Raw genomic sequence first — 27,355 nt, forward strand, 5'->3', positions numbered from 1 at the left:
CCTAAGATTATTTATCCTCATTGATGTATAGCATTTCCTTGTGTGACTACATGGAAATTTATTTATCCGTCCACTGTTGATGGGCATGTGGGTAGTTTCCAGTTTGGAGCTTCTCACTGACTTTGTCATCATGAATATTTAGGTTGCTTCTGATTTGTCTCTAAACAATGTTGCAAAGGCATCTTGTCGCATGTCTCCTTGAGCATGTACATAAATGTTTCTCTTGAGTAGCCACAGGTTAAGAAACCATCCATCCGGACCATGAGTGGAGGAAAAAAAAAGCACAACCAGAAAGTTCCCTCTTAACCTATTCCCTGCTTATGGCATCTACAATTTTCTCTCTCTCCACCCTCCCCACACTATGACTTAACCAGCTTTTGCCCTTTCTCAGAATGTCTCAGAGATTTTGTTTTATGAGTTTTTATTGAAGTAAAACATACCTACCAAAAGTGCATACATTTTATGTGTGTAGTGCAATGAAGTTCCCTAAATTAAATATACATAACCCAGGTATATAAGAAACCAAGATAAAGAGATGGAAAATTTCTAGCATCAAGAAACGGAAGGATGCATTATAGGCTACATAATTTCAGCTTTGCTGGAAACTGCCAAATTGCTCTTCAAAGTAACCATGTCATCTAACTCTTTCACCAGAAGAGAAAAAGTATACCCATTTCATCTCATTGTTGTCAACACTTGGGGTTGTCACACCCTAGTTTTCACTATGCCAATAGATTAAAATTCTGTCATTGCTTCAAGTTGCTTTTCCTTAATTTTTAATGTGATTGAGCATCTTTTCATATCTGTTTGTCAGTCAGAATATTCTTTGCTCATTTTGCTATTGGGTTGTCATCCTGTTTTGACCTTTTCCCTAGGAGCCCACAGCTCATCCAGTTTTCTGGAAAGCTCACTCCTATTTGCTATCCCTTCCTATAGACAATATCTTCTCATCTCTAGTACACTGTACTCTTCCTGGGCTGGACGGATTATACTAAATCTTTCCCAGGAAATTTCCCGGGCACTCCAGTCTTTTGTGATCATCGCTAAACCTGCTACTTCTTATGCCAGGCGTTATTAGGTAGTGGCTGCACATATTTGGCTCACAGAGCGTTTCAATTTAAGTCATCAAGTATTTATGCTTGGTTGCAAAACAAGCAGCTTAGTCCTTTTGTTTTACACCTGGCCTGCTACTCTTACTCATGTTAACTTCACTCCTCGATAGGCATTTGAGGTTCCATGCACATCAGTGTATGCTACAGTGAAAGCACCCCTCTCTGGGAACTTCTGAAGAGGTCAGTTATCAACTCATTTCCATCACCAGCTGGGGGATCTTGGGCAAGTCATTTCACATCTGAGAGCCAGTCTCTTCTAGTGAAAATGAGGACATAAGGATACGTTCCCTGGCTATGGCACAGAGTGATTTTGGACATCCAATGAAAGAACATCGAAGTGCTAAGAGTATTTACCAGGCATCACTCCCAGTCACATCATGAGGGGTCGTGGCTTACTGACTAATACAGCCCCCCCAGGTTTTCTGAGAGCTGCCCTGTGAAAACCTAGAGAAGAAATGCAGGTGTGAATACCAGTGTGCTATTTGCTCACATTTACTGAAATAACGTGCAGGCTACTAAGTAAATGGCTGGGTAAGGATTTTAAGTCAAAAGCCAACCTCAACTGAAACAAATGTGTAATTATGATTTGATTTCAGAAGTGCAAACATGATCTGAATTAATTGACCTGCTGCGTAGTCCAAATTCCTGTATTATCGAAGCTGGAGCAGAAGTGGAGTGCACTCTGGAAGTTAGGAAAAGCACAACTCACCAGGGAGGCCTATCCAAGGAGCCATGTGGGTCACTATAGGGGGGTTCCCACCTGTTCTCAGGGTGAGGCCCCCGCCCTGGGCGGGACTGCTGGTGATGAGGCTGTGCTGGCTACTGGATCGGAGCTGCTGAGGAGAGAGCGGCACGTGGATTCTCCCTGTCGTCAGGCAGAGCTCTTCATTGAGGTGGGCTCCAGGAGGGCTCTGAGCCTCTGCTCAGCCAAGCTCCAGCCAGAAGCCTTGGGAGGCAGAGGAGGCGCTGAGCTGCAGCTGCTGCCCAGCTCTCAGGCGGGAGCTGGACTCTCTTCCTCTGCTGCAGGCACGGGGACAGCCAGGCTCAACTCCGCCTGAGCCATGCCAGCCAACCTCACAGAGGGCAGCCCCAATTCCAACGGGACCATGCAGACACTGGATTCCTCCCCAGTCCTTTGCACCGGCACAGTGACTTTCACTGAAGTGGTGGAAGGAGAGGAATGGGGCTCCTTCTACTACTCCTTCAGGGTAAGTTTCCTGCCTTCCACTCTGAACACTGATTTTAAATAATGAGACAAGTAGAATTTAAGAGACTCAGTTAAAGAATTCTAGCCAATATATGTGGATGGGTGTAGTTTTTTCTCTTTACTGAAAAGAGTAAAAGAAAAATGATGAGCTAAAGCAACGAGTTTTTCATACTATGCAAGGACGTATATTATAGTTTATTATGAATACTGCTGGAGCTTTTCTGCTGCTGCTGAAAATGTGTGAATAATGAGTAGCGTTTATGAGTGGATGATTTTTTTATTTTCCCCCTTTCCTTAGGTGAAAGCACTTTTAATTAATCCTAGAGTAGTGCTTGAAATGTCTGTTTCTTGTGGGGGTTATTTCTGTGACTTTTTGCTAGGAATATCAGAGATGTGGAAAGCCCACATGCCCCAGGACAGTGCCTGGTGCAACGAGAGACACAGCACTGAATAAGGAAGGAAAGACCACGCTTTCTTTGTTGAGCCTTCCACTGAATATCAGTGAGAAATAGATTGTTTGGCTGTAGTTGGCGGTGCCACCGTTTACAACAAGTTGCCGCGTAGAACAAACGAGGATCTTGGAGTTTGGTGAGTTTCACCTTCAAAGTATCCAACGGCAACATTGAGGAAATGATCCTTATTAAGCTTATACTGTTCCATCTTCTGCAACAAGATCATAGCCAGGAACAAACCGGCATCTAGAAAACAACAGTTTCCTGCTTCTTGCATCAGCTGGGGCAACAGGTTATTTCACGCGCTGCCTGATGGTGCATTCAGTCATTGCAATAATTCCCAGGTCAGGATCAAACGGGTCTCTTATACCAATAGGGAAAATACTTCAAGAAAAATTCTAGCAGCTTTTTTTTTTTTAATCCTCTGAGTGTTCTTGAAATTATTTGATTTTTACTCGCCAAGGTAGAAATACTGTAATATCCACCTCTCGACTGGAGCTTTGCTTCTTTTTGAACACTCGGAATAAAACTTTCAGCAGGGAGCTGTCCCGGGAGGCAGCCTAGCGCTGCTCAAGGACCAAGAGACAACGTAGCAAAGCAGAGCCCGGACAAGTTACTTAGGCTGGCTGCAGGGGACTCAGTCCCTTAGAGCCACCTCCTAATGCGTGCGCACGCACAGCCCAGCTACCCAGCTCCACGATAGAAAATAGAAACTGAAATTGGAGTTCGTTGCCGTTTACCGCTGACTGAATAATCCCCCTCTATGAAGTCAGCCTGCAGACCCAGAGATTCTGTCTCAGAGAAGCAAGCTTTGTGCACCCAGGAAGCACACGGCTCCTTTCAGTGACACTGCCTCCGTAGCCTCTTTGATATTTATAGAACAGGACAGCAAACAAAATGAAGACAGACTGGCCATTGCAAAAGGGATAATAATCAGCGATAAGGCAGTTGGTCTGATACTCAGGTAATAATCATTCTCAGCTAAAATCTCATTTGCCATTTTTTGAATACAGCTCCTGAGGGGATGTTTTGAATATTTGGACAAACAAATCCTGGCTCACTCTCTAGTAATGTCTGCTCTCCGTCCTGGCAATATCAGCTCTAGGCACTAAAGAAATCACATCATTTTTATCTCGTCCCTAGTGATATGCTTGCTGTCAAACAACTGGGACCACTGGAGGAGGAAAGGAGCAGAAAGAGAGGAATTATGTCTGGCCAGGAGCTTAGAATGTTCCATTTCTTTTTTTGAGAGATGCAATCATTGACTACAACACAGTGATTTTTAGTTACACAGCAGTCAGCGGTGGTGTTTGTGGGACCCTAGCTTAAATGTCCTAGTGTGACTTTTTTTCATGGTCCCCTTTGAGCCCAAGCCATTTTGATGCACTGTTGATACAGAAATAGTTCTGGTGCAAAACTCGTGTTCACTGTGATCCTTTTACCCCACATTCTTCTCAAGAAGAAAGTCAGAGCTTTGCTTCTTGACCATCTTACAGATGTGTCCTTTTAATCTCCAATGACTTTACCAAAAGCAGTAAAAATATCATAAAAGTTAAAATGGTAACAACAGTAAAAGTAGCAGAAATAATAACAACACAATAGCCGTACATCTCATTTGCTGTGGGTTTTCTTGGTGCCAGGAACCTTTCTAAAGGACTTCTGTGAAGTATTTCGTTTAATTATTGCAACCTATCATGTATCTTTCCATCTGGAATTGCCTTCCATCTTCATCTAAATTTCACCCATTCTTTAAGGCTCCCTTGGGTTGCTTCCTCCATCATGCCCCTTGACTCATCCCTCCTCTGAGTCCCAGTAGTGTCATGGAGTGTACCTCTCTCCTTGCCACTTAATCCAGCTCTGTCCTCAACTGCTATGTCAATATGTGTCAGGTAAATGTGTAACAGTCATTAAGTTCCTTGAGTGAAAGGAATACCTAACGTTTGTTTCATATTCTCTCCAGAAACCAGCACCATGCTAGGCATACTCAATAAATATTTACTGCATAAATGAAGTGCAGTGTTCTGTTTTCTGTCACCTGCCTATGTTTTACGCGGCTGGGCAACAGAAAGCTTGCTTTCTCAGTGACAGAGGTGGGGGTCTTGTTCACCGTGGCTCCACATGTCTGCCTCTGCCCTGCCTGGTTTCTACCAGCTGTAGAGATCCTTCTCTGCAGGCACATTCTGCTCATCCTTATCCCATTTCTAAGCCCACATGACCAAGGTAAGTTACAGATTCCAGTGAGTGGGGTATGGAATTAGTTTTGGCACCAAAGACTGGTAACAAGTACCTGGTGTAGCCCTAAGGAACCCGTTCCCACCATGTTACAACCTTACCTAGTCTCAGCTGTCTTGCTCAGTCTACATGCCTGGGCTTCTAACCTGGTTTCCTACCCAGCACTCTAGTTCTCCTTGGAACCCCAAAGCTTTCTTGGCGGGAGGCAAGACATCCCTGACTAGATCTTACTAGCCCTTTCTTTACGGGCTTAGAGCCTTTTCCTCCTTCTCACCTCTACTCCTAAATTCTTGCCCTTGCTTCCCACTGCTCTAACCTACTCTGCATCCTAAGGATGTCCTTGGATATCACCAGGAAGGTTGGAGGTGAGTGCACCACCCCTTCCTCCATCACGGGCTTCATGTGACTAACCCTTTGTGGTCCTGGGTTCAAGATTCTCAGCTCATCCCCTGGTTTCATACATGGTTTCCAATTTCTCAGACTTTCAAGGTCCATCCAGTTCACCTCCTCAAGTCCCGGCCCCCAGCACTATATGGGCTTCAAGAATCTACCAGAAGTTTTCAAGGAGGCTGGGACCTAGTTCATCAGCAAGCGGATAGGGGACCTGAATATAAACCTGTCCAAGTGGAAGACAAAGATGAAATTCTTCATAATAGCCCTTAATTTCGTGGGTGAATTCTCTAGCAATGTTTCCTGAATCTCTGATTCTTAATGATGAGAAAATTAATTCAAAGTAACTGGGAGGGAAATCTGTCTGAATTAGTAAATTGCCTAAATTATAAAATAATGCAAATGAACTCAGTTCTATTACTCTCAGGTGAGGGGAGAAACATGAACCAAGACTGCCAAATATTACCTAATGACGATCTTTTATGGAATCTCCTTCCCTGGGGAGTTACAAATGATATGCAATTAGCCTAATTATTCTTTACAGGTAAATGGTTGCTTCTAAGTGCTTGGGGGTGATTGGACACAGTTGCTTCCCTTGGTTTGCACACACTCCTGCAAGCTGTCTTACTGTTAATTTTCTTGACACACCCATCCTCCATTAAGATAACAATAGCAAATTCCAGTTCAACTCATGTCCCAGTTATCTCACATTGGGCTTTAGCAAGAGCTCAGTTTAAGAAGCTTAGGTATACCCTGCTTGTTTTCATTATATTTAGGTTGACAATTTGTTTCTAAGAACTCATCCTACTTACTAAGTACTATCATTTTCACCTCCAGTGACTGTCATTTCAACTCCTCTCTGCAAACTTGTCTGCTTCCTTGAACCCTCCTTTTGTCCTATAATACCCCTTTGGGACTTCTTGTCTCCTTTCCTGCCTTGGACCGCAGAACAAGATCAGTTATGCCCTTTCTGCAATCCAGGAGCCCTGGGTCTCTGACCTTCCAATGTATCTCCTGCAAGTCATAACAGGAGGTCCTGCATTTACATCATGCATTTTTTTGTCCTCTTCTAATTAGTTTTACTCAATATGTTCATTTTGAGTTTCTACAGTTGAATTCTGCAGCTGTTCATAGGAAATTACTACTAGTTTTGCTCAGTGAAATCATTATTAAAGATCTGCTATTTACTGCCTGTTTCTACTACCCAGACTTAGCACTCCACTTTCCAATCTCCTACCCTGGGGAAGCTCTACCATGTCCAATTTCACTCCACATCACTGAGAAAGGCACAAATGTCACTGGTTGGCTCCACAACGGCGTCATGCCATTCCCAAGCAATGTACTCTAGTGTGTGAAAAAGGAAAACTTCAACTAAATTTCTCTTTGCATTACTAATACATCTGATGGCAGGAAACACAGTCCTAGTTAGTTCAGATAAACTCAGTCATTGCAGAGTTTTCAGCCAAAGAAGGGCTTTCCTATTTTCTGACTCAGGGAAGGCATCTGAGCTCTAGGGATGGTGCTTCTAGAGTGTGTTTACGTGTGTCTGGTGGGAGTGAGGGAGGGGAGCTGACCTAGGGAGGAATCTGGGCAAGTAGACATCAGAAGAGTCCTGTTTTGCCTTCAGAAGTGGTCATCCTGGTTCCAGACCCTTGTCCAGATCCCCATCTGGCCCAAGGCAGGCCCTTACTGTTTTCTGCTGTAGGATCCCTGTGTCACATTTCCTTCAAGTACACAAGTGCTCACATCTCCCTCTCTCCCTCTCTCAATCCTGGCTAAATTTCTGTGTCCTTACTGGAATGAAAAGTTTGGGTGCTTCCCTCCCAACTCTGGGCTATAGAAAACACGTGGTGTTGTCTGTGGTCCTCTCTCTTTACCCATGTGGCCATAAGAACTGTACAACTCCTCCTCATGACGGCTGGGAAAATCCCTAAGGGCTGCATTCCCTGGGTCTTATACAGTAAGTGGACCTCAGCACCCTTCTACTCCTGTGCTCCCAAACTGAGTGGGCGTTGTTTCTTCCTCTCTCTTGTTGTGCTAACCTTTGGAGGGGGCGATACAATGTTTTCTCATCTGTGTCTAAATTTCCTCCCATTCTGTACCACTGTTGTAACCTCTAACACTCCCGTCTTCTTTCTCTGTCATGGGGAAACTGACTCCACTGCTTTCTTCCAAACTTATTATTCCAAGCTCTCAGCTCTGAATACTCAAAAGACACATCCTCTTGCAAGGAAGAAAATAATTTCTCATCAAGCTATTTATGAAATCCTCCACGAAGGTATTTTGAAAGCCGGACGCTGACTTGTTTCACTGTCTGTATTGATAGAATAAAAATTGCACCCTGAGGGCAGATGGAGTAAAGCTCTCTGACTGCCTGAGCTGGGGGAGATTTTGTCAAGGAACTAGGAAGGATCGCATCCATTAATGCTTCAAAATGTCATCCTGTCATCTTTGAAATAATTTCCTGTTGATGTAGTGGGTAAGAATGTTTCGATCCATGTACTCAAGTGGACAAGAAAATGTAACTTTACTTTTCTGTAACTGAACTTAGCTTCTCTCTAGACTTCTCAGTCCACCTGATTGCAGAAGAAGTAGCCTAGTCATCCTTAGGTAAACTGAGGCTCTGAAGCCTTCCCCATCATTTTAGGGACGGACCAGCTCTAAAGCCAGACTGCTGGTGTCAGGTCCCAGCGCCACCAGTATCTAGTCGTGTGACTTTAGGCAGTTCACTTCTGCCTGTGCCTTAGTTTCTTCATCTGACAAATGAGGCTGTAAGAAAAACAAAATTCAACTAAGTTTTATAGATCCTATTGGCTTTATTCAATGACTCATGAATCGGGCAGCATCCCATCTAGCAAAGAGAAAGGAGCTCTGAGAGACCTTGTAGGACAACAGGGGAGAGACAAGGAAGTTACTAGTAGAGTGGACTGTTTGTGGCGAGGTCACTTTCCTTTAGAGGATGGCAGGGATCTATCAGGCAGCATGCCTCACTAGTGTGGACCAGATAACTCCAGGTTGACTGGCTTGAGATTCCACTCCCGGGAGAGGTTGAAACTGTAATTAAGTTAGGTATTAAATCTTGGTTTGGTGATGTGAGCTTAACCCCTATTTTGGCCGTGTTGTCTCTCTTTTTCTTTAAACAATGCTAATCATTGAATGTGCTTCAGAGGGTTGCTGTAACGAGCTAAGTAACTGGATGCCTGTGAAGCCGTTAAGAATGGAGAGTGGCCTAGACTACAGTGTTCAATAAATGTTAATTATTATATCCCCAGGAATTGGTTGTTTCACTCATTTCAAAAGCTATTTACTGAGAGATGAGGAGCCCACAGTCTCTATATGGAAGAAGCTTCTAAAGATTCTGGGAGAGATCACTGTGGATGAAGCTCTTCAGGACAACTTTAACACGCGTTAGGTCCCTAAACAGTGGTGGTGAATTCAGCTGTTTCTTTCCATTAGACCATGAAAAATGTAGAACAAGATATCTAGAGAAGATTCCATTTCTTAGATCATCCTGACATGATGTCTAATTTTTATCTATGCAAGCTTAATGACCCACTACAAGAAGGGCTATTGACAGAGCTGGGAAATGATGTCCCATCCAGAGAAAGGAAGGATGGGCTTCTACTGTGGCAAAGAAGATTTTCTATACAACAAGATGGCAAAACCACTCAAGGTCAAGGTCACGAAGAAGTCATTAAGGAGTAATCAGGGTGTTTTTTTTTTTCCCTCAGGCAATATTGATGGCTGCCTAAAATGCCTATACTTGTTAGCGCTTTACAATTAACAACATGATTTCACAGTATTTCATTTGATATTCCATCAGCTCTAGGAGGGTTAAAATATGTGAACATTAAGTCTGAGAGAAGTTAAAGGTAGGAACTGCCTAAAAAATGAAATAAGAAAGAAAACTAGAAAAAAAGAAAGATTTTAGTCAGGATAGGTTAGGGTCTGCAACAATAAAACTAAACCCTGAATCTCAGTGGTTTAACACAGTGAAAGTATTTTTCTCTCCTGTCCCAGTTTTAGGCAGGTCAACTTGTAACTCTGCATTCTAGAACAAGTGGTTTCCAAGGGAGATGACAAACCTTCTCTTATCTACTTTGACTTAAAATGACAAATGACTTTGACTCTGATTCCATTGGCAAGAATTAATTAGCTGATGGGCGTGAGAAATGTAGCTTAACTGAATGCCCCCAGTGTGGGGAACACAGTGTACTGCTCTAAAGCTTGGTTTGATCTTCACCGTCTGCATGATAAAACCCAAAGTCTTCAGCCTCGCCGCCTGTCACAGTCTGACCTGACCGCGCTCCCTGCTCCTCTCCTCACATCCTGGACCACGCTGGGCTGAATGTCTCACCGCATTCTAAGGAAATGAGATTCTGTTTACCTTTGGCAGAAATGCCTTTCTCACACCTTTTCCTTCTGATGTCACACCTAAGCTTGATTGCCCCCTTTTCTGTGAAGGCTTCAGATTCGTTTAATAGTCCAGCACCATCGCACTCCTTGTGCTCTGAAAGCACGTCAAATCTCATGACTCATCTCTTGACATGCATGTCCACCTACACACACAAACACAGACACACACACACCCACAGACATGAACACGGACACACAGACACACAGAGACACAAATGTACACAGACATGTGCAGTGTGCACGTGAACACAGACACACACATACACAGATACACACGTACACACACACACCCCAGATATCAGTCATTTAGGGGCACCTCTAGATTTCACTACCACTAGTATAGTGTCTGACATATAGCAGATAAATGGCCAATAAGTATTTTGTTGAATGAAACAGCACATCAAGAAACAAACTACATAACAAGTTTATTCCTAAGGTCTCAATAAATTCACGTGAACAGTTAGAGTGGAGTCTCTCTTCTACAAGCCATTGGGTTTGAATTTTAAAAGTGCTATGATTTGGAGGAGTCCTGGTGCCACAGCAGGCCATATTGGTGGGGGGTGGTGTGGAGACAGAACTTTAGACTTGAAGCGAACACCACCAAGGTCTGTCTGTTGTCCTTCACAAGCTGCCAGCACTGGTTCCACACCTGGAGACCGTTGACCTCTGAGCTCGAGACAGCAGGCAGGTATTGGGAAAGGCACATGTTAACATTCGCATGCCTGTTCTCCATTTATGTGTTCTCATGCCTGATTATAGAAGCTCAGCCACAGAGCTCCTCTGCAAGGTACAGTGGGCAGAGGGCAACATCTGTAGCCAATAGGAGCTGCTTCAATAGGGTGTATGGATCCAGCCTCATCTACTAGAATCTCAGTCAGTCACACATGATTCCTGTCTGCTGCCTCTGGACACTTCAAGCAGAAAATGTATCTGTCTTGTGAACAGTGAGACTACAGCTGCTTTCTTTGGGTAAGATCCTGTACTAGGTACAAGGGAGCCAAAGAGGATTTATCATTATCCTAAGGGGCTGGTAAACTAATGTTTTAATTCAACAAATATTACTAAAATGACTTCAGCCTTGTAAATTCTTAACACCTATAGATAAACATAAATATGTCTCACTCAATTTAATTTAAATTTTAAAATAAATTAAATATCATGTCTAAAAATAAATCAAAGTATAATAATGTAGAATACAATCTTTTAAACTATGTTCTTTCCCTCCCCATATGTTGTATACCCCTTCACCCTACCAAGTTGAGAATTGCAGATTGGCTTGACTGAGTGGTACCTTAGGCACTGGGGGTTCAGAGATGGACAAAACAGGTACTTGCCCTCAGGCAGCTCTGCCTAATTGAGAAAACAGACATATAGTCAATAATTATGATATAAGTATAAGAGAAGAGGATGTAGGCACTTAGATAAGGGAAGAAAAGGAGGGGGCTGGGCAGGGGCGGTATAAATAAATTGAAAAGAAGGATTTCTGCATAAAAAATCAAATGGAGCTGCATAGAACACAAGTAGATTGAAGCTCTGGATTTAGGTGGATGAGTTAGAGAGGCAAAAAGACCCAATGGACCATTAGACTTAACAATATGTATTTTTTTTCCTTATAGGCAAAAAGAAATCTTTGAAATTTTATTAGCAAAAATGTTGACAGTGAAATCTGTGACTTTAGAGAGATTAATCAGGCTGCAGAGTGTTGGACGGATTGGAGGGAAGGGTCACTGGGAACAGAGAGTCCGTTATGATGACCCAGTGAGAGGTATGGGTGCTCAGTCTGACAAGGATTGTCTGGGAGCTGAAAGGAAGAAGCAATGGGACGTCATGTCGGATCACATGCAGGTCCTTGGGCAATCAGAAAAGGTTGGCAGAGGCAGAGAAGAAAGACGATATGGGGGTTAAAATTGATAAGCTGATTCTAAAATATACATGGAAAGGCAAAGGAAGTTGAATAGCCACAATAATTCTGAAAAAGAATAAAGTTGGAGAACTCACACTAGCTGGTTTACAGACCTACTGTAAAGCTACATGTGGTTCTGAGGAAAAGATAGACATCCAGAAATGGAACAGAGTAGAGAGTGCAGAAATAGACCCACACATATATAGCCAATTAATTTTTGACAAAGGTAAAAAGGCAATCCAACGGAGAAAAGCACAAATGGTGCTGGAACAAAAGGATAACCGTATGTAAAAAGTGAACTCCTGCCAAAATCTTACACACTATAAAAATTACCCCCAAATGGATCATACCCCTAAGTATAAAACCTCAAACAAAACATCTAAAAGAAAATATAGGAGAAAAGCTCTGTGACCTTGGATTAGGCAAAGATTTCTCACATACAACATTAAAGGCATATCCATAAAGGAAAAATTTGACAAATTGGACTTCATTAAATTGAGTTTCTATAACTTGAAAGACACTAGTAAGAGATTAAAAAGGCTAATTACATAGTAGAAGAAAATATCTATATTTTACATATTTAATAAGTAATTTTTATTTAGAACGTATCAAAAATTGTCAAAGCTCAATAAGCAGGAAAAAAAATCCCAATTAAAAAAATAACAAAAGTTTTGAACTGACATCTCTTATCAACAGAGTGATTAAGAATTGCCTTTCAGGAAATCTGCAAAGTTGTGAAGCCAGAGCATGCACGAAAGAAGAAATCAGGACCTGAAAGGACCTCAGGACCAATTATCCTCCTCACAGAACCCAAGGACGGGGACATGACTAGAACTTGAAAGTTGGACTCTTATCAGAAGCATAGGATCCCTCATTCAGGAAGATCCGGTGTTAAAATTCATTTCCCACCTCATCACAAGTGTTTGGAACCCCATCGTAAATGTCTAGAACGCCATTGTAAATGTTTAAAACCTTAACATAAATGCTTGAAGCCCACCAATCAAGAACTGTCTCGCTAGCGTTTCTGGGTGCCAGCCTGTTCTCCTTAACCTCTTAAATTTCCCCCAAATCCTGAATTGGGGAGACAGATCTGAGGGCACACACCCCCCCGTCTCCCTGCAGGTGGATCTCGAAGAATAAAGCACATTTCTCCCCCAAAGGCTGATGCCATAATTAATTGGCTTGTTTACGAGCATTGGGCAGAGAACCCCTATTTTGTTCAGTGAAAGGACCACAGACAGTCAAATAGGCATTCCATTTATTCCACATTTTGGGCAGTTCAGGGCTAGCTCTGCTCCTATTTCTCTTCCTATTATTATCTAGATTAGAAACAGATTGAATAGACTTTTATGAACATTGATTCAGACTGGACTGTATTTTTCTGAGTAACCAACAAGTATCTCACTCTTCCGAAAGAAAAAGGCCTTAAATTTTTCAGAATGATTCTTTACTTTCCAGATAATGACAACGCTATTCATGTGTAATTTTATGGAAAAATACTAAAAGCACTTTAAAAACATTAGCTCAAAAACTACCCAAAACATCAGCTCATTTGTTTGAGACTGCTCAATAGGAGGACTTTTTATTCTCCCCTCATAGCGTATAGAATCACATCCTTTTCTGACTTGGGCTCTGGACCCTGAAGCCAGTTCTATATCGTGCCACCCTGACCACATCACAGGGCTCTCTGGCCCCAGGCGGCTCTGCTGAGGGAGCAGAACTGAGATGGCTTCTCTGCAGGATGGTGAAGTAGGGGAGGCTACAATTGTTACCTTTTGGGGAGAGAAGGAGGGAGGTAGTGGTGGAGGAGTTATACTCGCTAATTACCTGTGAGGACCACCCCCCACACCCAGCCCCAGAGGAGTGGACGGTGAAGGAGGACTGATGCCCTTCCCCTTAAAGACCAGCCTCTTAGACTCTCCACCCACCCAGACACTTCATCCTCCCACGCTCTCCAGCCACCCAGAACATTCCCCTATTGCCAAAGTTAAATAAAGCAGAAACTTCCTGGGACTCCCCCTTTTTGAGTTCCATTTTTGGAAGGAAAGAGACTTCTGCAGATAACAGTAGGTAATTGGAGAGGAATAAGAAGCAAGCAGAACCTTGACAGGATTCACAAGAACCCAGATTAAGCTTTCCTGGCCTCTCACAAGCCACTCCTTTCCCTTCCCAGCCTCCTCTGTCTGCTCTCCTCCCTATCAGGGCATTCAACGTGGACTTTGCACGCTCTGCTTAAAAAAATTTTTTTTCTCCCACCTCTTTTCCCTAGTTCTCCTTTCATCTCAAAATTTTTTTCCTCAAGGAGCAGTGTTGCAAGTCTTAACATAAAAGCAGTTCTGAGTAAATGAATTCCTTCCCTCAGGTGTCTCTCCCCGCAGCTCCCTTAACCATCTATGGCTATTTGCATTTTAAAGAGGACTTTGCTTAATGTAAATAAACCCCTACTCTCCTGAGCTCCTGGGGCCTGAGACTGCAAGGAAGGTCATCCTGGGTCTAGAGGATTGTTGGAGTATCTTGAAGAAGCAACAGCAACAGGGAAGAAGGTGCCCTTTCCTTCTTCTTCCCTCTCCTCAAGTCTCTTTGTGTTGCTCCTCTGCCGGGCTGGAGCCATGACTCACCCAGGCCTGCTGTATTCCAGGCTCTGCATGGGACCAGAGAGCTCCCACAGCACTCAGAATTCCACTCGCATATTGAACAGAAGTCAAGGACCATTATTCACAACTCATAATTTAATAAAAAAAGGAAAGGGAATATTGTTAGTGCCCAAATGCAAGTTTCCTTTCTTTCCTCTAGTATTGTGGACTATTGCCCTTGGCATCACATAGCAATCTATGCAAATAGAAAATATTCTTTTGATTAAGAATAAATTTGATTCCCTTTCCAATCCATTTAGTTCCTTTTGAGGGTCTTTTTTTTTTTTTTTTGCCTAGGTTGGGATAAATTCAAAAGGTATGCAAGAATACAGAAACTATTAGCCAAAAATAAAACTTAGAATAATTTATTGAATGCTATTTCTGCCAAGCACTTAGTCTTTTCCATTGATTGTTTTATTTATTCCTTCATTATGCAGGTTAAGCTAGATTATGCTGTGGCAACAAAAAAGCAGATATCATCAGAGAGTTAAAACCATGATGTTTATATCCTGCTGTTGCCACATGCTCATTATTGGTTAACAAGGGGCCTCTGTTTATTGTAGTCACTCAGGGACCCAGGCTGATGGAAACTCTATCTCAACACAGGCTTCCATAATATAAGACTCAGAAGACAGACAGACAAACAGAATAGTGAACCCCGCACTGACTTTTATAGCTGCTGCCCAGAAATGACACATATCACTTCTGCTCACAATTCACTGGCCAAAGTAGGCTCGTGGTCAGATCTGGTCTCAATGGAACAGAGAAATATAATCTTCCCTCTGAGAAAGGCAGGGGATATTGGCAATCCTAACAGTAACTCCTCTAACTCTAAAACAGGCATTATTATGCTGATTTACAGAGCAGCAAAGTGAGGCTCAGAGAAGATAAATTCACACAGTAGTTAATAGTCCAAAGATTAGAACCCAGATCTGGTACCAAAGCACATGATGTTTCCATCCTATCAGAACTTCCCAAAGGATATTCCACAGAACTCTAATTAAGAGAGTTGCTGAGCAGATAAAAGGGGACTATGGCCAAAAAGGTTTGGAAACAGCACACATTATATATCATCATATGCTTAGAGGATGTATTAGCCTATTTAAGTCTCTGAGAAGTCTTACAGAAAAGAAACCTGTTTAGTTCTGCCTAACCTGCGTTTCCCAAATTTGTTTGACTGCAGACATTACTTCGGTACCTCTAATGATGCTCCATGGAGAATGGTCCCTGAAAGCTCAGAAAACGCTCTGCCATGTCATGTTCTCTCCCTAAGGAACCTGCAGAATAACCTAACAGAGCCACATCTTTAGGCAGATGAAGCCCAGAGAGATAGTGATCTTCCTAAGGTCGCACAGCCAGTAAATAGCAGAGTCAGGACAAGAACAGTGGTCTCTAGGTTTCTGAGTCAGATCTCCTGGGCAGCTTGTTGGGAGGATCATGAAAATATGAGGGTACTTTAGAAACTAGAAAACACTAGTCAAAGTAAGATAGCATTAATTCTCAATGCTAAGCATGAGTGAAATATATAAAATATTTGAATAAATGAAAAAACATGTGGTGCTCCAGGACAGGAAGATTTAATTTTGTGAAGATATTGATGAGGATTATTTTGGACTGGTTACTTTTGAAAGCTGCAGGCAGGAAGGAAACTCTGAAGGGTGGAATTTGCTTGCCCTTTGATGAGAGACATTTGCATTTGTGAAGGAAGTCTCCATCTGTGGGGGTGTCTTCCTCTCTGTACCAGGAGGAAGGGGGGATGACCTTATCTCTAGAAACTCTTAATGGGGAAGGCAAGGACTTAAGTCTGCATAATAATCTTGCTCGTGTTTACTGTGCTTGTCTGGTAACCTCATGTAACTGACTCCCCGCCCCCCACCCCCCACCACCACCAACATCCTCCTTTGTCTTTAGCTGAAGATGGCATTTAAGGTGGTGGCTTCAGCCATTTACTTAATCCAATGTGATTCTTATCTAAAGTTGTAGGACTACCCAATAACCAGACCCCACCTGCAGTGATACCATTTTAACGACGTTTTTTTTTTACATATTCTTTCCTTTGTCTTGTAAAGAGATAACTCACATACCTATGCCTTAAATTTAGCCCTACCCTCAACCCATGTTTGCAGCTCTCACTCCCCATGGGTCCTGTCCCCATGTTTGCAGCTCTCACTCCCCATGGGTCCTGTCCCCATGCCTGCGGCTCTTACTGACCATGGGTCCTGTCCCCATGCTTGCAGCTCTTACTGCCTATGGGTCCTGTCCCCATGCCTGCAGCTCTTACTGCCTATGGGTTCTGTCCCCATGCTATTTCATACTATTCTCTGAATAAAAGAGCACTACTGTCAGACCTTGAGAGTCCAAGAAATCTTTCTTTCAACTCCTTGGCTCACCAAGCCTGCATCAGATATCAATTCTTCCCAAGTTATCTTATAATGTTTAAAACAATTTTAGTCAAAATTTCAATGTGACTGTATTAATTTGACAAAATCATTCAAAAAGTCATTGAAAAAAAAACCAGGCGAGAAAAGCTAAGAGATTTAAATATAAAGGCTAATGAGGAAGAGGGATTTTTTTTCCCTATTGGTTATTAATAAAGATAAATCTACATTAAGCAAAACATTTTATAATTAGTACAATAATTAACAGACCAATAATAACAAATAGTTAGCCCTGAAAATAAAATCCTAGTACATATATGAACTTAATACTACAAAGAAGCTATAAAAATTTGTAAGAAAGGATGATTGGTTTGGCAATGATGGGGTGCAGGGCAGGCCTCCCCAAGATGCGCCACTGTGGTATGCAGATTATTTCAAGCTGAAGACAATAAAGGCTCAGACTCAGCAAGAACATTCGACCTTTCCCCCCAACTACCTAAAACAAATTTAAAATAAAGGCCTGTCTCCAGGACAGGCCATCACCATAGATAACTTTGGGTTCAGTAAACTGGGAGGATCCTTGCTAAGCCCACTCTTATCAAAGTTCTATTTACCAAACACTTGCTTTTCCATTTCCATGTGGGTTGCCTTCTTTCCCTTTGAAGCCCCAAATCACTACCCCAAATGTCCTCCTTCTCTGTAGCTGAAGATACGTTAAACAGGTAGCCTCAACCAGTTGGCTGAGTTGCTCAGTCTGCCTGAGCCTCTTCCATGTATACTTGTTATAAAGCTTTGTTTCATTTTCTCCTGTTATTCTGTCTCATGTCAATTTAATTCATTCTCCGGCCAGAACAACCCAGAGCAGGTAGAGGAAATGTCTTCCTCCCCTGTGGCAACAAAAAGGGTGGATGTATGATGATTCTTATCCCATGTAAAGATATAAGATCAATTTCAGTTGGATTTGGAACTCAGTTTTTTAAAAATAACTAGAAAAAAAGTATAATTATCAGACTGATTTTGGGATGAGCAAGGACTTTCTGAGCCTAAAAATAAAAATTTAAAGGGAAACAACTGAGAAAATTATTTGCAATAAAAATAAATATGTATAATATTATAGTCAATAATATATATAATAATTATATGACAAGTATAACGTGATTAAAGTGCTTAATACATAAAGACCAGAGCCTTTAGAAGAAAAGAAGATATTTCTAATAGGGAAGATGAGCAAAGAAAATAAAAAGAATTTTAGATACAGTGTAGAGTTAAAAGAACATATAAAAATATTTTCTAGTGGTCTGAACAATACAAACAACAATAAAATATAATATGAGATATCAGATTGGGTAATATTAAAGAAAAATATTACATAAAGCATGTGACAGTTCTATAAAACTGTTGGTGGGGAAGTAAATCGGGACAACAAACCCAACTTTTCCTGAGAGAATTTTGGTAATATACAGCAAGCCTAAACAATGTATTTGCACTTTGATTTAGTAATTCTGCTTGCAGGATTGAACCATAAGAATTCTAAAGAAAGGGTCAAAGAAACTTCAGACACAATCTTAGATTTAAGCTGTTTTATTCAGTATGTATCTGAGAATAGAAGAGTAAAATTGTTACATAACCATAGGATGGAGTATTAAGGAATATTATCAACCTAAAACAACCACTGCTCCGTGTTCAATATCAAAGGTTCTTCTAAAGCACAATAAAATGTAAATATAGTATGTAATGTAAATATAGTCCAAGTTTTATAAGCTAAATAGATATTCAAGCAGAAAATATGGAAAAGAATATAACAAAATGGGAAAGTGAGAAATTCTCTTTGGATGGTAAGTTTTTATCTTTGTACTTTTTTTTTATCTTACTAAATTTTTGATGGTGAGCACATATTACTTTTATTATCAGAAACATGTAATGATAATCATGTAAAATGCACCATGCAGCCTCTCAAATAGATTTTGCACATTGTATTTCCATGAGAACAAATGAAAGGATCAATTTCCTCTGCAGTGAAACCTTAAAGGAGGCTCTGAAAGTGTGCCGATGGAGGGAGAGCAGGGTCCAGACAAGTACTGGCCCCTGAGGATCACATGCGGAAGGGTCTGGGAGCTGCCAATGTCTCTGTAGTAATGAACTATGTGGGTGGGAGAGGGATGTGATCTTTACATAATTAAGGCTACACATTTCCAGAGCCACAGCAGAATTCAGGAATTTGCTGGGGGCAATGCGATGATTCTCCCATTTCATTTCTTTTCCCCCTCTCTTGTATAGCTCCCCATATAACTGTTTTCCCACTCCAACCCCCAGATGAGATTGATAGTGATTTCTGGTTAGGCGTGCAACCTGTGAACTATCTATTCCTTTGAAAATCCATTTTTCCAATCTTGCATCATTTTTCTGTTTTCATTGGGATGGGCTGAACCAGAAAGTGTGCTTGGACATCATGTCAAACAGAGAACAGTAGGAAGGTGGATTAGACAGAGGTAAGCTTCAGGCTAGAGGACTAACCTGGCCTGGTGATCTGGCCCCTGCTAGGAAACCAGGGCTTCTGAGCATAGATCCAAAGTGGTGTGGCCAACTCCATCAAAGTCCAAGAAGCTCAGGTGGGAGTGATGCTTGGAGGCAGGTAGGTGGCTGCATCTGTAGACCGCAGATAGGCTCCCATGGAGTGACTGATGAGAAGTGGAGGGACTCGCACCTGACCCTGGACAGGGGTGGCTTGCAAGACTCAGATAGCATATAAGGGACCAGAACATGCAGGCAAGGAAATGAAGGGACAAATGGAAACCAAGGCAGATGACCAGCTGTATGAATTGGGTGCACACTAACTCATTAGCATTTTAAACTCTGCTGACCAACCACCCAACTTAGATGCACAGAAAATGAAGCCCCCAAGAGAAGCAATTTAGGACATCTCCCTGGAATCCTTGTACTGAGCCCCTCTCATGCTCCCTTCCCCTACCTGTTCTTATCTACCAGATGATCAGCTCCATACCCTGGCCTCCCATCTGCTTCTACTCTTCCATTTGCTAGCTCTCCCAGGTTTCTTTTAGCTCTTGATTCTGAGTGTCCTAGACAGACTGGAAACTACAGACTGAAGGATCAGTGTCTGAGTTGAGATGGGCTCTCAGGGGCAATGTTCCTCAGACGCTTTCCCATTTATTAGTGCCTCCAAAACAGAAAAAAATTCCCAGAGGCTTATATTTTTTAATTATGTGGATCATCAGGAAGAATAGTTCCTTGATATTTTTATTACATAGTGATTACTTTGGTTTCTACTACACTGTAGAGATTTGGACCTAATTTATCCAAATGTTAGTTTTCTATATTTCAGTGGTCCAAAGCTCAAATAGCAATTTTAGTGTTAATCTCCATTCTTGGTACATAGTAGATGCCTCTTTTGTTTGTTCAACAAATATTAATTACTACCTGCACTTGGAGCCCGGTGGGTTTTCAGATGATTTCTAACATCTGTGTTCTGGCATGTTATGGGAATTCAGATGGAATCCCAAAATTTAATCGCCTCAAATCTTCCAATACACCCTATTTGTGATTAATCTGGAGATCCTCATGTGACCCAAGAATGGGTCACAAGAAGGGACTCACGTTAAAATGAATGTGGGACTCCGACATTTCTGTTTCTGGTGAAATCTGAGAATTTACTAGTAACCAGAAAGCTAAATCAGACAGTCATGCAAATACAGTCCCATGCACCAAACTTTGATTGGAATGAGAAAAACTAGGCAGTGGGAAATTAACATTGTTAATTAGATACTAAACATGACCTGCAGCAATAATGATAAAATACTCCAGACCAATAGCTAACCCTTTCTGGTCAGAGTAGAAAGAGCCAATGCAGTTGTTCAATATGTCCTGGAGGCTAAGAAATAATCATTAGGCAGTGAATCACTTTCCTGTTCAGCTCCAGTTTGAAGGAGCTAAATTTATATTCTGTCCCCTGTGATAATGGTGTTGAGGGGTAAGGCAAAGGCAGTTCAGGCCATGGAGACAATTAGAGATGATTCCAGATGGAGAAGAGTCTTCTCTTTTGATACCAGGTTCTTCTAACTCAAGACAAAGACCCAGGGTGGTCCTTGCCCCATTTTTTAAATAGTTGCTTTTCGGGACAAAGGATCACTTTCTCATTAGAAGCCCTTCTCTGCTCTGTGACAACACCTCATGTTCGCGGATGGCCCCTCTCTGGCCTCTTTAACCTGAAAGTTTTCGCCCCTCACTTAGACTGTTGCCAGGCATGCTACTTCTTTGCTTGGCTACTTCTACTCATTTTTTCAGACTCAACTCACATATTAATTTCTCCAAGTTCCATGTTTTGACAGGCATGACCAGCCCCTCCTCAAGTTCTACAACACGTCCCTTACTTGGGATTCTACAACATCTCTATTATGGTAGCTCACATTGAAAATTACTGTTTGTATATGTGCCTCCACCATCAGACTCTGAGCTCCTTGACTTAGCCTGCCTTCTCTCCCCAAAGCATATTGAACTTTGCTACTAGATTCTCAATAAATATTTGTTGAAGTTGATTATACAGAATGCAACCCAGCATAATCATGTTCACAACAACATGATTTGAAGGACAGTTTCCCACTTCAGGACTGAGTATCATTTCTACACCAACATATCTGTTCCAAGGCTCTCCCCTTGGGGTAAATGCCTTCCCCTCTGATATACTACATGGGAATTCACAGAATAACTCTTAGCCCACAACTATTTGGGACCATCTTGGGCCACAGCCCTGCTGTCAATCTCAGCAGACCAGGCTGCCACACCACCTCCTAATCCTTTCACATCTCTCTTCTTCATGCGGGAGGCCCACCAGCCCTTAGTCGGAGGGTGCAATCTACATCCATGCTCTGGACCCCTGTTAAAGCGAAGTGAAAAGCCTTACAAAAATACGAAACTGGAATTAACATCCACACTTAGATATAGCTTTATGGAATTTTCCTATTTTTTAATAAGAGTAATTAATTTGAAAATCTACTTACATATTTTTCATAATTGAGTATTAGAAACGAAGGCTACCCTCAGTAATCAAAGATAGAGTTCCCATAGTTCCAAGTAAAACAGTTAGAAAAGGCGAGTGCAGATAGAGAGTTGTGATGACAATAATTCACTTGCATTTGCGAGGGTGTCTCCCAGCTGAGTTCCTGGGAGGGTGGTGAAAGTGCAGATTTTCCAAAGGGGCATCATCAGGAGGTGATGACTATGGGGAAGAAGCCCAGGTGGGCACTCCTGAGCAAGCCCAGTCCTACCTGCACGCCTCCTGGTTGGCCGTCACTGGTTGTCAACCCCCTGGCAGTGCTTCTGAAGCAGCAGGGAGGGCAAGACACAGGGAGAAGTTGGGACAAACTCCTGAATGAGAGGTTCCCAACTTTTCAGAAATGGCTCCTGTCCAGGGGTTTCCAGAGCCTCCTAATGTATCTCATTCCCACAGTCTAATTAAGCAGCTCCAGCAATCCAAAGCTTTGCAGTCTGTTCCTCCCGGTCTCACTTGAGATTGTGCACTCCCTGGTTACAGAGTGACTCATCCTCGATGGAATTAGACATTTTCAGATATCAGCTTTTGATATTGCCAACCCACCTAAGCAAACTAATGAGACCTGGAGCAGCCTCAGAGCCCAGGTGCCGTGAATGTTGGGTGGCATACGGGTCTCAGTGACAGGACAGCACAGCTTCTTTTCCTGCTCGCTGAGAACTGAGGCTGAATCATAACCTTTCTGAGACTTCATTTCCTCTCTTGGCATGTAAGATATTTTTGCTCCTTCCAGTGTCTGCGATATTCATCTGCAACATCGCAGAAATAACAATAACCATAAAATGAACAATGAAAATGTAAGGAGTACAGAAAGTTCCGTGATGCAGCTGTATCTTCTGTGATGTTCTTGACTACTGTTGTGTGGAAGCCACACATGGCTCCAGTGTCCACCTATTCAAACACATATTGAGCATTGACCTTACGCTCAGTCCTGGACAACACAGTTTGACACCGACCCAGCTCCGGACACCCAGGTTCAGACAAGTTTTGGGTCAGAAGGTGTTTCCTACTTGAAAATCGAACGTAAATGAGGCAAGTTCACCACCAACTGGTCCCAGATTGGAGCAGAAAACTGCTACAGTAAGCAAGGCATGGACTTTTCAGTCAAGCAAAATGGTGTTCGAATCTCAGCTGCATCACTTATGAGCCAGGTAGCCCAGGTTAGAAGTTCTCTGAGTCCCATTTCCCTACCTGTAAGATTGAAGACAGTGACAGCTCATCAGTCAGGTTGTGATGATTAAGTGAGAAGTATGTAAAGCTTCTCAAATGGTGAGTGGCAAGTGAAGATCAACCAATAACAAACATTTATTAACACCTACTGTACATTACAAACTCAGTCAGTCAGGTGCTAGGCAACACATTCAAACAATATTAATTCCCATTCACCCTATGATTGTTAAAGGTACTTCAGACTGGTTTTTTTTTTCCAGATTCCAGTACTCCACTGGAAAAGAAGATTATTATTCCTTGAATTTGGATAAATCATGTCTTCCTCTCCAGACAAATCTGACATGTCTAATTTCAGCTAGAGTACCCAAGTAAATGTCATGCATTTCCTGATGTAGTTCCCATTTCAGGTAACCTTTTCTGTGATACTTATAAGTACCCTTGCACTTGTCATCCGACAACTATTTCTTAAGCACTTTCTGTGGGGATGACAGAATGCCAGCCTGGAATGGAGACCCAGACCTAATGCCTGCCTTCATGGGCATCCATTTGTCTCTAGAGGCATATCCCATGGTGCGCTTGGGATATTATGGGATATCCCAGGATATCCCACAGATATCAGCCCTGTGACATCACCAGCATCTTCAAGGGAATCCAGCAATTCATCCCTCGAAATCCCAGGTTGTAATTTTCTGATCTGCAGAGGGCTGATGTCACCGCTTGGTCTCATAAACTTGAGGTTGAAAACCAATTAGTTGTGAGCCCACAACCATGTAACTGAGTTGAAAGCACTGTAGTCTTTAGCCATTTAAAAATTCCAAATTCGCCTATTACTTCCACTCAGTGCAAACTTCTGTCTGGAATTTTTCCTCAGACGACCACTAGGGGGCATTTAATCCCCAACTATACTCGGCAATAATTCTGAGAATGGTGTTGGGACACCATCAGTCCCTTGGCGGGTACCAGGGTGCAGAGGTGGAGTGCCTGTTAGGCTCAGGTGAAATTCCAATAGACTGGAACTGAAAATATGACAAAAAGCATGAATTCAAGCATCATTTTGAAATGGTAGTGAGTTATTTATAAATCACTCCTCAAATCTATATGTAGTCAATGAAACTAAGGAAAGAGATAAACCAATTTTTATTGTGTGTATACTATGCATCAGGCACTGAGCTAGAAATCTCCATTTTCATTATCATATCTATTCATCACAAGTATCCTGGGGCAGATTCTACTTTTATCTTCATTTTATCAATGAGAAAACAGGCTCAGAGAGGTTATCACTTATTGATGTATCACACATCTAGAAAGTAGCAAAGAATCTCACTCCACATCAGCTTGATTTTAAAGCCCACCCACTTTTCTACCAAATCGCTCACCTGATTGTGATGCTCAAATGCCTTTGAACTTGTTTCCTCAATTCCCATTGTCATAATTTTCCAAATCCTCATATTACCCTGGGATTTGTGTGTATGTGCATGTGAATGCATGGGTAAGAATGCTATGAATAAATGATCTTACAACTAAGTGTTTTCATACTTAATGATCCTTGTACTACTTGGTGAAACAGGATTTAAATTTGGCTGAGTATAATTTATACACTCTACATTTTTTTCTTTTTTTTTTAACTTGAGGAAGATTTGCCCTGAACTAACATCTGTGCCAATCTTACTCTATTTTGTATGTGGGTTGCCACCACAGTGTGGCCACTGATGGTGGTGTAGGTTGGCCCCCAGGAACCAGGCCTAGGCCGCCAAAGCAGAGCACAATGAACTTAACCACTAGGCCATGGGGCCAGCCCCTACACTCTACATGTTTTATCTTCCCTTGTGATGCCAAGACGTTACACTGTAGACAATTAATTGATGCTGAATGAATTAACAAACAAATAAACAAACATGGCTCTTAGGAAGACTCCAGAATGCAACAGTGGGGGATTTCCTCCATCTGGAAATTTCCTGAAGCTTGTGAGATAAGGTTAGATTGTCTTCAAATAGAAAACCCCCAAGCAGGATGAGGGGGCCTGAAGTCATGGGATTTGCTCAGCCTACCTCATAGCCATCATCTAATCCCAAAGAGAATAGACCCTGACCTATTTACAGAGCGCCTTGTGTCTACCAGCCCAAAGCACAGTTTGGGCAAGCTCCTAACATAAAGGTTCAGCCAAGCCAGCACCAGCTATGCCAGCCCTCCTGAGGCCTGACTTTGAACTCACTGATACATCTAGCCAGGATATTTGATTTGCAGTGTTTGTCACGCTGTGCTTCCCAGCAGAGCAGATCTGAGCCCCAAGCTTACTTGGAAGAGATTGGACGCCTGGGTCAGGATTGTGCAGTACAAAGACAAAGAAAACAGCCCATCCATGCCCACTGGGAGGCCAGAGATCTCCTCCCCTGGAGAGAAATGTGATTTCTGGAAATCTGACCTTTGGTGCCAGCAGCATAATCACCAGCTCGCCATGAAAAAAGCAGACCATTTACCCACTTCCGGGTTGTTTTTCTGGAAACATGACCTAATCATACTAACCACAGGCAGTTGGTTAAGTGAAGAAAGGGGAGCATGCAGAGAGAGATATTCTGGAAAAAACGTGGACCCACGTTAGTTCAAAATTACCCAGAATTCACTTGATTAATTTTTGTCCTCTAATTCTCATCCAAAAGGCCTTCAGAGTGTAATTTTAGTTGGAAAAAAATCTCGTGTCAGAAGTAGAAAATAGGGAAGGTTGATGGAAAATTGGAGGAATCTCTATCAGGTTTAGACGTTCTGAGGGCAGGGCAGACTGACTCATTTACTCTCTCACATGAAGTAAGAGTCTCCCCAGAGAATCAGTGCAGGGGAGGCTGGCCCCGGGGGAATTACACTACAGGAAGCGATCAAAAGCTCAGACTGTGGCAGATTTCTGTGGGAAGTTCACTGAATGTTGCTGACCTGATGGCCGAGATGGGCGACCAACTGCTTTCTCCCAGTAGAAGGAATGTGGGCAACTGGGCAGGGCCTTAGATGGTGCTGGTAAGGACAGACTCTCAGGAAGGAGGCTGTATCCACTAGCCCTGTATCCACTACCTTCCTGACACCCTACCATCACCGGCAGAGTAGCATGCCTCCATTATCTGCTTCCAGAATTTTCTCTCTCCCCACTCCCCACGGAGATCTGTATTTCTGGTCTGGCAAAGAAATATTAGAAGCATTCTTTTTCCTTCTTTCTTCATCTGAGGCTGAAAGAGTTCAACAGAGGTCAACTTGGTACAGTACAGGTGTGGAAATGAACCACCCCTACCATCACCCAGGCTGAGAAAATTTGCTGGACACAATACAGTGTTCTGTAATTCGAAGAAAAGAAATTACTTAAAAGCATCGAAATGCTTCTTCCTATGAAACAGATTTCCTGAAAGAAACAGGAGAAAATCTTAGAAAATCTCTCATTTGCATTCTCAGCAGGGCTTGAAAGGACTTTGCACGCCCACACCTGTCACACCACCTGCTCTAGGCTCTCCTTCATCTTTTCCTGAACCATAAACACCTTCCAGGACACCATCATCTTCTCTGAGGGCAGACTATATTAGGACTATGTTGGGGACATGGATGGCTCATCCCGCACCCCAGCCCTCAACTGCATGATCTATCAGCATCATAGTGTCAGCAAGACCTCCTGCTGACAGAGAATTCCAAGCCATCTAGTTTCTAACATTGGTCCCCAAATTGCTCTACAAGTTTAAAAGGTAGGCCCTGCAAGTTCAAACCACTCATTTATGGCCAACCACCTACACACCAGCTGCTGAATGAGAAACCACAATCTAGTCCATCAAAGGCCTCCCCTGCTGGATCCGCTCCTGATGGCGTAACTGTCCATCAATCTCAAAGGAGAGAATTCTCTTAGAAAAACTCATTCCCTCAGTCCACCCACAATAGCTCTTTTTATAATAATTAGTTTCCATTCCTGATGCTTTCTCAATGCCACCCATATCTAGACCTCTAGAGAAATGAATCATCCAGAAGAATACGCTCCTCCTGCTCAGAAAAGCACTTGAGAAAAAGTACATGGCCTGGTCTTGGGCAAAGACCCCACTCTCCAAAGGGGAGATAACATAAGCATGCTGGAGTTGAGGTATCTGCCACCTGTGCCCTTCAAAGTAGCAGAGATTGTCAACTCTGTGGTCCTCCCACTCCACTTGTGTACCCACCCTCCCCCCAGCACCGCCACAATGCCCATCCTCCTCAACTTCCACCACTAGGCAGTTCCAAGGCCCTGACCTCCACCCAGGGCCTCAGGAACCCATCTGTAAATCTGAGAAGGAGAACCTAAATATCAGCTTGATAAAGTGCAGGACTCATGGAGATGCTAGCTCCAGCTGGACTTCTGGAAGGATACGGGCTGGAGGAGCAACTGTGAGACACTGCCCCTA

At 42.5% G+C, this 27,355-nt stretch overlaps 1 protein-coding gene across 1 annotated transcript in view; it reads left to right on the top strand.

Moving 5' to 3' along the window:
• The first annotated feature begins 2,060 nt into the window (after positions 1 to 2,060).
• The window catches only part of NPSR1 (neuropeptide S receptor 1), a 152,789-nt gene continuing 127,494 nt past the window's right edge, over positions 2,061 to 27,355 (top strand). The window contains exon 1 of the mRNA XM_008535273.2: positions 2,061 to 2,320. Within this exon, the coding sequence (XP_008533495.2) occupies positions 2,174 to 2,320 (147 nt within the window). The 5' untranslated portion in view covers positions 2,061 to 2,173. The remainder of the gene's footprint in view (positions 2,321 to 27,355) is intronic.

The sequence above is a fragment of the Equus przewalskii genome, chromosome 4 (assembly GCF_037783145.1).
Source record: "Equus przewalskii isolate Varuska chromosome 4, EquPr2, whole genome shotgun sequence".
Lineage (NCBI taxonomy): Eukaryota > Metazoa > Chordata > Mammalia > Perissodactyla > Equidae > Equus > Equus przewalskii.